General features: G+C 37.8%; 1 protein-coding gene across 1 annotated transcript in view; it reads left to right on the top strand.

Annotated features, from left to right (window-relative positions):
- Window positions 1–1177, top strand: part of sntg1 (syntrophin, gamma 1) — a 73675-nt gene extending 72498 nt beyond the window's left edge. The window contains exon 19 of the mRNA XM_047367556.1: window positions 19–1177. Coding sequence (XP_047223512.1) covers window positions 19–201 — 183 coding nt within the window. The 3' untranslated portion in view covers window positions 202–1177. The remainder of the gene's footprint in view (window positions 1–18) is intronic.
- Window positions 1178–14295: the final 13118 nt, after the last annotated feature.

Raw genomic sequence — 14295 nt, forward strand, 5'->3', positions numbered from 1 at the left:
TTTTCTGTTTTCCTGTAGGAGCTGGAGTTCTCAAACCTCTTCGCTGTGCTTCATTGTATTCACGCTTTCTTTGCTGCCAAAGTTGCTTGCCTGGACCCAGTGTTTGTGGAGAGCCAAGGCAGCGCCACCACAGCCGGAATTCCTTCTCTGTCCAGCCTCTCTTGCAACTCTCAGACTCCAAAACTGAAATACACCACTTGACAGGTGCTGCTGTCTCTGGACCACTTTTAAAGAGACTAGAATCACCTAAGATGGTGGATAGGTGAACACGGATCAAGGCTAGCTGGACGCTTTAGTAGAATATAAGACCTCCTTGTGAGTGGTACTTTTGATATTTCTTAAGACTTCAGGAATTATCCTGGACCTGACTTTGAATAACTTCTCAGAGAGAATCGATGGACATGAAATTGGATTTTGTCTTTCATTCATGCCTCAGACAACTACATGATCAACACATCAAGCAGAATTACTTATTAATTTCAGTAATTTCCCACAGTAGTTTGTCTTTTTTATAGAACTTCACTGAAGATCTTGGGCTAGATGCATAAAGATGTTAACACTCATGGATAAAAGGGTTTGTACTCATAAAAGCATATCAGTGCATATGCATTATTTTCACTAGGTTAAGAAATCACTGCATTTGCATGGAAGCTAAGAACAATCCTACCGGTGGTTATTAATTGGGATAGAATCTTGAGATCACAAGCTGACTTTTCTTTTATCTGGAGATAATAAGGTGATGCGTTTTCCTGAGATAATAGCCTTATCTGCTAAACATAATTCAGATGTAATTTTCTTGACACTGCAAGCTAATTATTCATGTTGACAGTAACCTAGCTAGAATTATCTCATTGTCCCAAGAAAACAAACATTTTGCCAGCTAATGGCAGTTATCTGCTATTATTATTAATTTGAATGCCCCAAGATCACAAGTTGAATAAGGATTTGTCTTAAGAAAACAATCTAATTTTATCTCTTTAACTTGGATGTTAATTCTTAAGATCCCGAAGTTTATATTTTTTTTAACTCCAGATTACCAAAATAGTTTAATCTCATTATCTCAAGAAAACAAAGTTGTATTTTTTGAAATGATGCACTTAACTGCCATTATTATTTTAAATGTGATATTTTCCAGATGAATATTATTTTATTTTGAGATAACCAAGCTAATAGAATCTTGTTTTCCTGAACTAATGGCCTTCCTCCCATATGAGCTGAATTTGGATGTGGTTTCCTTGAAATTAAATGCTATTTTATTTTGAGATAACCACTCTTATTTTATCCCATTACGTCAGAAAACAAAACTGACTTTGTTAAGATAATGTCCTTACTTGATATTATTAATTTGGAAGTGATTTTTTGTTTTCCTGATCATAGGTTTTCTTTTGAAATGGTTATGGCGCAAAGATGTCTGGTAATTTCAATACACCTAGTTACATTGCTCATTGTCAGGACATTTTGGTATGACCCAACAGGAGCTCACTGATCAGTGATTGATGTTCCTTAATGGGATATTTTCACTTTTAGACAGATGCCAGAATTATGTTCCACATTTGCTTTTGTTTTATAATGATTGCAGTGTTATTTGAAGTTATGATGGATACATAAGTCTATGTCAAACTAACTAAATATACCTAACATTATACCGTTAATAAACTGTTATGACATAATAGGCAGTATTTCCAAAAATTTAGATAACACATTGTCAAGATAATCATTTCTGAGCAGGACTTTTCTTAGATTCAGTACAAAAAGCTCAATAATTAGGAATCTGTATGTGAAAAAACTATGGGAAGAAACTTGTGCCATCAGAAACTGAATTTGAATTGCTCAGACTGAATCTGTATTTGTATAATTTGAAATTAAATGCATTGGTTTGAAAATGAATTTCACAAAACTGAAACTAAATATAATGGTTTAAAACTGAACTTGTTTGCTTTGAAAATTGCTCTGCTTTGTATTGAAAATTCAGTTTAATTACTTTCACTTTCAGGGCTGAAATTCAATTTCAGTTCCAAAATTCCGTTTTTTGTGTCACACATCCGGGTCCTTGAAGCCACAGATTAATCAAACACAGATTTACTGATTCATGCCATTCACTATTGCTGTGTCCAAATTCAGGACTGCATCCTTTGAAGGACGCATTTGAAGGCCGATAACGTCCTGGATGAGGCAACAAATGCTGTCCAATCTCCAAGGTTCCAATAAATGCGTCCTTCTTATCACCAGATTTGAAGGATGGGTCCGGTGTATCCTCCGTGTCCCACCCTATCCCATGATTCATTGCGGGTTGAAGTAGATTGTTCAAACGGATGTAGCAAAGGCTGGAGGAGAGAGAAAAGTTGTGAATAAATTAAATGAAATAAATAAAATTGAATATATTGCGCATTCTGTGAAACAACTGAACTTTTACAATGTTTTTAGACAAGAATGTAGTGTAAACCTAAAATATCTGATCAGTTTAAAGTTTATCAAGATATCGCTTAATTACACAAATGCGCTGATGTGTTCGTCCGCTGCCCCAGCAGCCGGCTCGCCTCGCCAGCTGTCAGCTGACCGGGTGGTTGAGGTGCGCTAAACCCCGAGAGAACAGCTGCCTCCTGGCACATTGTTTTCAAAATCCCGCTGGGTTTCCCCACTGGGTGGAAGTTAAACAGATATAATTCAGTCAGATGAAATCTAATATTAATGTTTGGTTTATTTATTATAATAATTATTATTATTATTATGTTCTGCAAATAAACTGATTTAAACTTTGTTCCTAAAGTTAATATGTTAGTGTTTAAGTTGTTCAAAGCTATACAAATAAATTAAGCAGATGGTATTTGTCATCAATGTATTTTATCTAGTGTTAGATTTTTATATCTATGAACACTAAATATCTTCAACATTTTAAATTGCTGAATAATGAACAAGATCATAAAGCAATAACATTTTAAAACCAAACAGCATTATAAGCCATCAGCAATATGTAAAAGGGTAAATAAAAACCGTGTAGTTATTTACAGTAGAGACAGCGTTATTAACCTTCAGGCTCCATTTATTCGGCTTCACAGCTCTGCGCTTCACGCTAACATGGTTGCTAGGCAACATAAGTTGCACTGAGGTAAGGGCAAGAGAAACGCAGACCGACGTAACACTGGCAGCACACTATGGTAATCGGGCATGTTAAGCTAACAGCTGCAGGTAGCATAAGTGTTACTGTTTGACCATCATTTGTTTACATGATTTCTTATAGATGTTCATTTCACTTGATGATGGACATCCGCCAAGCTCATGTATGCTGCGCTGCTGCAGCTCAACATGCCGTAAAGGAAGTTTAATCTGTTGTGAAACGTAAATTGATGAATCTGTGTTTGATTAATTGGTGGTTATCCTCAAGGACCCGGATGTGTGACACAAAAAACTGAATTTTGGAACTGAAATTGAATTACAAAAAAAAAAAAAAAAAAAGAAGAAATGGAATGGAATGGTCCAGCTACAGTTTACAAGTAAAACTGACAGATAACCTGTTGGGTCATCTGTGGATAAGATATCTCTTCACAATGTGATACATTTGGAGAGCCTTTGTGGGTAAACTAGGCAAGTTTTGCCAAGTCCAAATGTGTTATGCTAACAGACTCCTACCAAAGAAGACTAAATGCTGAAATTTAATAATAAAGTGGCCAAGAATAAAATTTAAAAAATTGAATTACAGACCTGAAAGTGAAAGTAGTAAAAATTAATTTTTAATACAACGAAATACATTTTAAAAGCAAAGAAATTCAGTTTCAAACCATAAAATTCAGTTTCAGTTTAGTGAATTTAATTTCCAAACCAATGCATTTAATTTCAGATTACACAAATACAAATTCAGTCAGAGCAATTCAAATTCAATTTCTGATGGCACAAGATTTTTCCCGTAAAGAACTCTTATTTTTACCATGAATAAATAAAAGCCTGATAATAATTTCTATTCTAGTAAAAATATTTCGGATAAATTATCTCAATTTATTTCATTTTTGCTTCACCATATTGGACTGAAATCACTCTCTAAACAAGTGGACAGAAAAATGAGTCGCAATATCTTACTGCATATGTAGGAGAAGGCGTATGTACGTTTTGTGTGTGTACACATAATTTATGCATCTAGCCTCTGGAGGTAAATGTAGAACAGTCTTTTTCTACATCTAGTTAACCTGTTCATAGAAGAAAAAAACAACCTTGACTCTGGATTACAGGAAGAGTTTACGATCATTTTGAGTGTTTTTTTTTTTTTCTGTTGTTTTTGGAAGATGATAATTCATGAATTATGTAAAAGTCAAATTTATTTACCCCGGTTTAGAATCCACCTTAAAGCCAAATGGCAACATCAGTTTAATCTCATAACTTAAAAGCAATTGAATTCAGTCAGAATATAATAATGAGGGCTTTCTCTGGCAGCGCCGCTGAGAAATGGATGTTTTATGTTGTATCTTGTGTTGTCCATGCCAACACTCAGCATTGTGAAGTACAAAACACATCTGGGTTTTTTTGGGTCATTGAACAGAGTGTATGAAAGTCTATTCTACTACTGTTTATTTCGTTGGTGGATTAAGGAGGAGACTTTGGCCATCAGGTTCATCATCACAGCCACAATCGGACAAAAAAAGCAACAACTTCTGCTTATAATATTTCTCCCCAATCTTAATTATGTAAATAAACTCTGACATTTAAATAATCTCAGATAACTGTGAATCATAACCTAAAGGACTAGTAGTTGGGATTAAGGCATTTAAGCTTTGATGTGTGCTAGAAGTAAAAAAAACTCTTACCCTGATGTTATCTTCATCATTTAATCTTTAAACCAGTTATAAAAATAAAATCAGCCATGTTGTATTTTTTTTTATGGTTGCTTGAGATTACCCTGTAAATAGGAGAATAATTACAAATGATTTGGAGAAAAACATCCTGGCCTACAATGGTTTCATTTACCCCTTTAACTTGTCTCTGCTTTAAACTGTTTGTAAATGCTGCAGAGTGGCAGCTAAACTATCGTATTCCCAAAGAGTTCAGGTCAATTAGAGTAAATATTCATGCTCTTACCTCCTATTTACAGAGTGGAATTCAAACAGAGGAGAAGGCCTCTGGGTAAGAAAAGCTCCGGAGGATAGCAAATTAGAAGTGGTCAAGTTGTTTTTGTGCTGTGCATCATTGTTAGGGTGTATGATGGAAAGCGACGGTGGTGCAGTCTATGCAAAGAAAGTCTGTGTGATGCTTTTGTGCTTTAAAAACAATCTTCGTAAGATATAATGGTGTAACACAGGATATCAGAGGGTGAGGTAGATTTTATTTTATTTTTGCGCAAATGTTTTAATAACAGATATGCAGTGAAATAAATCAATAAATGAGAACTTTTATATCACAGCTCATTCATGGGTGAGTTTACTTTTCCACATACAGTGCCTTGACAAAGTATTCATATCACTTTGAATGTTTTCACATTATGTCACATAAAAATCTGACATTTGAATGTGGTTATTGGAATCAAAGTGCATACTAAGTGGTAATGTTCCTTCTTACTATGATACCCCAAAATAAAATCCAGTGCTTTCAATTACCTACAGATGTTTCTTAAATGGTAAATAGAGTTCAAATATATGTAATTTAGTGACAGTATGGATGCAGTTTTTCTGTAAATGCTTAAGTTTGTTTGAGAACATTAGTGAACAAACAGCATCATGAAAACCAAGGAACACGGCAGATAGATCACAAATAAAGTTATGAAGAAAATTAATAATTCAAAGCAGAGTTTGTGATAAAATATCTGAAGCTTCTCAAGAAGCATTGTTCAATCCATCCTCTGAAATGAAAAGAGTATAGCACAACCACAAACCGACTAAAATATGGCCATCCACCAAAACTGACAGACCAGGCAAGGTGAGCATTAATAAAAACGACCAAGAGCCCCATGGTAACTTTGGAGGAGCCGTAGAGATGCACAGCTCAGGTGGGTTAATTTGTTGACAGGAAAGGCTATTAGTTGTCTATAGCTACTCCACAGATCTAGCCTTTATAGAACAGCTGGAAGCTATTGTTGAAAGGACGTCTAGTTTGCTACAAGCGAACAAGTGGAAGGTTGTGCTTTGGTCAGATGAGACCAAAATGTCAAATGCTATGTGCACGGATAAACTAACACTGCACCCTGAAAACACCATGAAACATGGTAGTGGCATCATGCTGTTATAATGCTTTTTTTTAGCAGGGACGAGGAAGCTGGTCAGAATTGATGGGAAGATGGATGGAGCTAAATACTGGACAATACTGTTAGAAAATCTGTTAGAGGTTGCAAAAGACCTTCCTCCAGGACAGCAACCCTAAACAAACACGCAGAGCTACAATGAAATTGTTTAGAATGGGTTAGAATGGCCCAGTCAAAGTCCAGACCTAAATTCAATCTAAACTATATGACATAACCGAATAATTGGTATTGACAGATGCTGACAATGAAGTCTGAATGAACTTGAGCTATTTTTTAAAAAGGAAGGGGCATACAAATTCCAGCTGTAATTGCAGTGAAAGGCATTTCTGCAAAATTTCACAATTTTTCAAATTTTATTTTAAAACAATGAACCACCATTGCTTTCCTCTTTACAGTTATGCATTAAGTTGCGCTGTTCCATCACAAAGAACCTTATTAAAATACATTGAAATTTGCCTTTGTAATGTAACAAAATGTTCAAAGGTTTAATGTGTAAAGCACTGTAAACTTGTTTTCAGCCTAGCCTTCAATTAATTTTAAGGATAAACTTTCCTTTTTGATAAAGCTTATAGTTAGAGTGGCTTAGGTTATCAGGGAGGGAGCCTTCCTCCCTCCCTGATAACCTAAGGGGAGACAGGTTTAGCCTAAACCGGCTCAGTTATGGTTGAGGTGCAAACACACCCTCCATTTCTGCTACCTGTATGACCCCCTCTCTTTTCCAATGGTTATAATCAGTCTGACAGAGGGAGGTATCCCAATCCTTGTGGGTTTTAGTATAACAATGACCATCAGTGGGACCCTTTGTGGGGTTCCTTGAGATGACATTGTTGTAAATAAGCGCGTTTAACTAAATAATCTGAACTGAAACTATCTGTGTAGTTATGCTGCTATAGGGTTAGGCTGCTGGATGACATAACGACCACTTTCACCCTCTTCGCTACATTCTCACACTACTCTCCAAATTTGCATTATTTGCTGTTATTTCAGCTTTTAACTTTGTTCTCTCGTTTCTCTTCCTAGAAGCTACACCTGGCCTGGCTCTGTGTGTACATGTGACACCTTTCTGGAGAGGGGAATCGTCCGAGCTTCTGCTGGCAACAACTTAATGCTCACCCTCTACCGATGACCCACATGGCCCTGTCTTTCAGTGTTTAACCCTTTCTCTCTCCTAGACATGGCGATTGACTGAGCTTTTACTGTAACTAACTATGTGCTCTCTTTCAGACTCTAACCTTGAAAACTGGCTCAGAGTTTATCTGTTCTTCCTTTCTAGATTAAACGACTAAAGGAGCTACATCCATTAACATTTACTTTTCCTTCCCATAGAAAGTACTCCTGGATCAGTGCTTCTTTCTTCTCTTTTTGTCTCTGCTCGGTTCTCTCAAACCCCCAGTCGGTCGTGGCAGATGGCCGCTCACACTGAGCCTGGTTCTGCTGGAGGTTTCTTCCTGTTAAAAGGGAGTTTTTCCTCTCCGCTGTCGCTACCTGCATGGTCAGTATGAGGGATTGCTGCAAAGTCAACGCCAGTGACTGTCCACTGTCTCTACATGCTCATCCGGGAGGAGGGAATGCTGCAAGTCACAGACTTGATGCAATCTGCTGGGTTTCCTTAGATAGACAACGTTTTCAACTAATTTGAATAATAAACTGAATTTGACTGCACTGTCCAATGGTTAGTTATTAATTGGAATGTATGTACCTGACTGTTGTGAAGTGCCTTGAGACAACATGTGTTGTGCATTGGCACTATATAAATAAACTAAATTGAATTGAAGACCACTTTTCAGCATCTACAGGTCCTTCTCAAAATATTAGCATATTGTGATAAAGTTCATTATTTTCCATAATGTCATGATGAAAATTTAACATTCATATATTTTAGATTCATTGCACACTAACTGAAATATTTCAGGTCTTTTATTGTCTTAATACAGATGATTTTGGCATACAGCTCATGAAAACCCAAAATTCCTATCTCACAAAATTAGCATATTTCATCCAACCAATAAAAGAAAAGTGTTTTTAATACAAAAAACGTCAACCTTCAAATAATCATGTACAGTTATGCACTCAATACTTGGTCGGGAATCCTTTTGCAGAAATGACTGCTTCAATGCGGCGTGGCATGGAGGCAATCAGCCTGTGGCACCGCTGAGGTCTTATGGAGGCCCAGGATGCTTCGATAGCGGCCTTTAGCTCATCCAGAGTGTTGGGTCTTGAGTCTCTCAACGTTCTCTTCACAATATCCCACAGATTCTCTATGGGGTTCAGGTCAGGAGAGTTGGCAGGCCAATTGAGCACAGTGATACCATGGTCAGTAAACCATTTACCAGTGGTTTTGGCACTGTGAGCAGGTGCCAGGTCGTGCTGAGAAATGAAATCTTCATCTCCATAAAGCCTTTCAGCAGATGGAAGCATGAAGTGCTCCAAAATCTCCTGATAGCTAGCTGCATTGACCCTGCCCTTGATAAAACACAGTGGACCAACACCAGCAGCTGACACGGCACCCCAGACCATCACTGACTGTGGGTACTTGACACTGGACTTCTGGCATTTTGGATTTTCCTTCTCCCCAGTCTTCCTCCAGACTCTGGCACCTTGATTTCCGAATGACATGCAGAATTTGCTTTCATCTGAAAAACGTACTTTGGACCACTGAGCAACAGTCCAGTGCTGCTTCTCTGTAGCCCAGGTCAGGCGCTTCTGCTGCTGTTTCTGGTTCAAAAGTGGCTTGACCTGGGGAATGCGGCACCTGTAGCCCATTTCCTGCACACGCCTGTGCACGGTGGCTCTGGAAATTTCTACTCCAGACGCAGTCCACTGCTTCCGCAGGTCCCCCAAGGTCTGGAATCGGCCCTTCTCCACAATCTTCCTCAGGGTCCGGTCACCTCTTCTCGTTGTGCAGCGTTTTCTGCCACACTTTTTCCTTCCCACAGACTTCCCACTGAGGTGCCTTGATACAGAACTCTGGGAACAGCCTATTCATTCAGAAATTTCTTTCTGTGTCTTACCCTCTTGCTTGAGGGTGTCAATAGTGGCCTTCTGGACAGCAGTCAGGTCGGCAGTCTTACCCATGATTGGGGTTTTGAGTGATGAACCAGGCTGGGAGTTTTAAAGGCCTCAGGAATCTTTTGCAGGTGTTTAGAGTTAACTCGTTGATTCAGATGATTAGGTTCATAGCTCGTTTATAGACCCTTTAAATGATATGCTAATTTTGTGAGATAGGAATTTTGGGTTTTCATGAGCTGTATGCCAAAATCATCCGTATTAAGACAATAAAAGACCTGAAATATTTCAGTTAGTGTGCAATGAATCTAAAATATATGAATGTTAAATTTTCATCATGACATTATGGAAAATAATGAACTTTATCACAATATGCTAATATTTTGAGAAGGACCTGTATTAAGATAATGTGTCACATTTCCAATTATGGCATCCTTTCCAAAAAAAAAAGGGCCCACCACAGACTGAGGGAGCTTTTTCTGGGGAAAATATTCCCGAGGACACCGTCAGGGTTATTCCAAGCCTAATCTCAACACATAAAAATTTTAAGAGCGTCTAATGAAAGATGCTGTTTGCCACTGACAACCAGGAAATCTCTGCTTCCTTTTCCTTTATCAGCCTTTTGTCAGTTACCCAAGTGCAATACCCCCACACACTAAATATTCAGCAAATCCCCAGTCTGAGACAGCAGCTTTTCACGTTTGAGCACATAAAAAGCATTATTTTGACAACTGTTTGTCTGATCTGCTTTACTTTTTGGCAGGTGCATTTCTCAACACTTTAAGGGATCAGTGTTGAGTTTGAGGCTCTTTGGATGAGCGGTCCTCTTCTTTGCAAGCCTTTCACAAAAGTATCCCCACCAGGCAACATACATAAACATAGGGAAATGTTTTTGCATTTAGTTTGAAGCATAGCGAGTTATTACGATCCACAACTCAATTTTTGGTGATATTCTTTTGATTCTAATCCACCTTGCCACCAAGTCTGAAGAAATTCAGCTCATATAAAACAACATTTAGAAAGAAAGCCATTACAATCACTGGAAGACATACACTGTGATTGTGACCTTTATTTTTTGTGCCACACAATTACAATGAAACAACACATTTTCAAAATGAACTGCACACACTGAGGAAAAATTAAGCTATTGACCCCAACAAAGAGGAACTGGACTGATTTGGCAAAACAAACAAAGAACCTAAAATAAAGACCGCCGAGCAGGTTATGAGCTGGTCTGTTTTACAGGGAGCAGTCTTAATAATCTAATTTTGTCCACATTAAATGTAATCACAGGCGTCCCATTAGCTTTGGTTCAAGGGCCGACCTTAGAGTCTCAGCTGTAGGTCCACAACATTCAAAGTTGCTTATTAATTAACAATTACATTTCAGGTTATGGTATATAAGCAATTGTGCGGCTCTGATACGTCATATGAATTTTAATGAAGGCTATGCAAGTCAAATGGGACCCTTTGGTTGTTATTGGTAATTAAAAGAAACGCATCTATGCTATTAACCTAAAAAAGGCTCGTTAAGGACATTTGAAATTAAGCAAATCAAAATAAAATTACAGAAAATAAAAATCACCTCTCCACCCACAAAAAGTAATTAAGCCCATTTTCAAAACAAACTATTTTTCAACACATCAGAACAAAATGAAGAGCTAATATTTTCTATGTAACAGACAGCAGTGGAGTTCCCTGTGTGAAGATACAGTACAGCAAAAAGGGGGTGCTACAAAAAGGTCAACTGCAAATTAAACTGGATGAAAAATCACATGAGAACAATATATGCTGTTTTTATCACTTTTATATAGAAGAAAGTTCATAACAACATTCAACTCAGTTTTTTGAATAGTAAAATATTCATTCAAAGAAAGAGGAAGAGACTGTCCAACTATGAGACAGAGAAGCACGAAGAAAACCTATAAATATCAGTGATGCGCTGTTCTTTTTCAACGTGGAATGTTTTTTCTTTTTTGTACAAATAATTTTGTGCCAGGAAGCTCACAGAAATCCTAACATATTTGGGGGTGTGTGGGGGCACTTAAAAGCACTATGCCTTATAATTAAAGGTGAATTTACATTACAAAGAGTCCAGTCCACAATTAAAGCCAAAGGCGGTACCTTTTTCAAAATATTTTCTTTACTTGAGGACTGCAGATTAAGGTGCTTTGCTGAACAAAACTATAGTCCAGGATACAAAAGGCATCAAAATCTTAAAAATTGTGATTTTGCATGGTTTTTGATGAGGAACATAAAAATAACACAAAACACCAGTACTGTACAGAATTCAACTTGTCTCAAGGCCATGAAACTAAATGATTATTTTTAAAGGGCAAATATCATATTTTAGAGCCAAAACAACAATATTGACAGCATAAAACATAAATGAATTATAATTGGCTTTTCCATTGTTTTTCAAAGCTAATCTATTTTTTAAAGCACTTTGTTGCCATGTGTATCTGTAAAACAGGAAGTGAGTACCAAATATGGATGGTGACACAATAATCTGGATCTGCAGTGTTACAGTAGTCATGGGCTGTTTTCTGTATATAAAAAATACCTCTTCAATGGGAATAAGTAGAATGGATGTTCATCTATGGGGAGCAATGTAGCTTGAGCTGGCATTAAACAGCCAGACCACTGGCCACTGAGAGGTTGTAACTGTCGTTTGTGAGCATAATGTTTATCAAGTGAAATCGAAAGACGCCGTCTCCAAACAATCCTCCAGCAGGTTTAACCACTGTTTTTGAGCCAAATGAAGAGAATGCCAGCTGCAATGTGATTGTATATCACCATTTTCACTTCCTTTCCATCCACCACTTGTAGCATTAGCTTGAAGTGACTTTTTAGGGTTAAACATCATGTTGTGGTGGGAATGGATTTCTAGTTTGTATCATTTGATGGACGTCCTTTAGTATATCTTTTTAACAGCTACATTACTGTATTGCCTCAAACCATCACAAGTACAACATGGACGGGTTATGTGAAGAAAAGTGAGACTTGCAAATTCACTACATGGCTCACCAATATGAAGTAAACAGAAGTTGGGAGGAACAGGCTATTAATTTAGTTCAATTCAATTCAAAGATACTTTATTCATCCTAAAGGCAAATTAATTGTTGTTCTAGCTTATTTTATACAGGTGTCTTTAAAGAGTCATTGTAGATGCTGATGGCTGTGGGCAGGAAGGATCTCCTGTAGCGGTCTGCCTTACAGCATATCTGAAGAAGCCTCTGACTGAAGAACCTCTGGGTTCTCCACAATGTTATTCATTTTATGAAGAATCTTTCTTTGCACGATGATCTCCAGAGGTTCCAGAACAGAGCCAGCCTTTATTAGCTTGTTGAGCCTTTGTAAGTCCCTGGCTCTGAGGCTGCTACCCCAGCAGATGTCAGAAGAGATCACACTCTCCACAACAGACTTATTGAAGATATGCAGCATCTTGCTGCAAACACCAAAGGACCTAAGCTTCCTCAAGAAGTACAGTCTGCTCTGTCCCTTCTTGTAGATGGTGTCACAGTTGAATCTCCACTCCAGTCTGTTTTCCAGGTGAACACCGAGGTATTTATCCTCCTCCACCACCTCCACTTCTTCTCCCATGATAGAAATAGTTTTTGACTTATTCCTGTTTCTCTTAAAATCTACAATCATCTCCTTTGTTTAAGTCACGTTCAAAATGAGATGATTGTTCCACACCATGCCACAAAGCGGTCCACCACCTTCCTGTACTTAGCTTCTTGTCCATCTATGATCCACCCCACGACTGCAGAATCATTGGAGTATTTCTGCAGATGACAGGAGTCTGTCTTGTACTGGAAGTCTGAGATGTACATAGTGAAAAGGAATGGTGAGAGTACAGTCCCCTGTGGTGCTCCTGTGTTGCTGACTATCTGGTTAGACACAACTTTTCAGTCTCACAAACTGTGGTCTGTTTGGCAAGTAGTCCTTGATCCAGGCGATTGTTGAGGCCTCCACCTGAGTCTTCCGGAGTTTCTGACAAAGCAAATGAGGTTGAATTGTGTTAAATGCACTGGAGAAATCAAAGAACATGATCCTCACAGTGCTGCTGGCTTTGTCCAGATGACAGTGGGTTTGTTGAAGCAGGTGTATGATGGCATCTTCAACTCCAACTCCAAAGTGATAATCAAACTGAAGGGGGTCCTGGTAGTTTATTGTTTGCTTACTCAGGTGGGCCAACAGGAGTCTCTCTAGGACCTTCATGATGTGGGATGTCATGGCAACAAGTCTATAGTCATTGAGATCTGATGGGTGAATTCTCTTTGGTACTGGAACAAGACAGGAGGTCTTCCACATCACTGGAACCTTCTTTTGGGCCATGCTAAGATTGAAGAGGTGCTGCAGAATCCCACAGAGCTGCTCTGCACAGGCCTTCAGGACTCTAGGGCTGACACGGTCTGGACCTGCAGTCTTATTTCGGTTTAGAGATATTAGAGTAACAATGCTGGTCAGAAAGGGATCAGAATTAATTCAAATGGAAGAAGAACCTTTAAACTGCATGCTGTCAAAATTCTTAATTTTCAAATTACATGTTTTTGTGGGTTCTGTGTTATAACCACAAGATCATCAATCAAACTTTCAGCTGCATTCTATGCATTTTTAAAATTTTTGTCATGAATTTGAATATATATTGTAGCTACAATCCCTAACACAATTTACGGAAAAAAGGAAAACAAAATAAAAAATTATGATACATGCCCTTTAAATTCCCATGATTGTTTTAAACAAATATTTCTAAACTTCATCACCTCCATCAACCAGTCAGAAGATGTAAAACAGTGCCTGGAAATACCCAAGACACATAATATAATCAATATCAATTAAACATCTTCCTCTCTGTAACTGTGAACTACTCCTAAACATCTGTAGCTAATTTCTTCGCCATGCTAAACCTCTGATATATTATTTAAATTGCATCGAACAACATGCCAGCTTTTCGCAGTGAGAACCTAGAAGAATGTAAGTATGCTTTAGAAAACTTCACATTAAAATGTGCCCTGTAGAAAATATATATGAACCAAATTCATCTTTCCAGTGATCTTTTGTTAG

This window comes from Girardinichthys multiradiatus, chromosome 6 (assembly GCF_021462225.1).
Source record: "Girardinichthys multiradiatus isolate DD_20200921_A chromosome 6, DD_fGirMul_XY1, whole genome shotgun sequence".
Lineage (NCBI taxonomy): Eukaryota > Metazoa > Chordata > Actinopteri > Cyprinodontiformes > Goodeidae > Girardinichthys > Girardinichthys multiradiatus.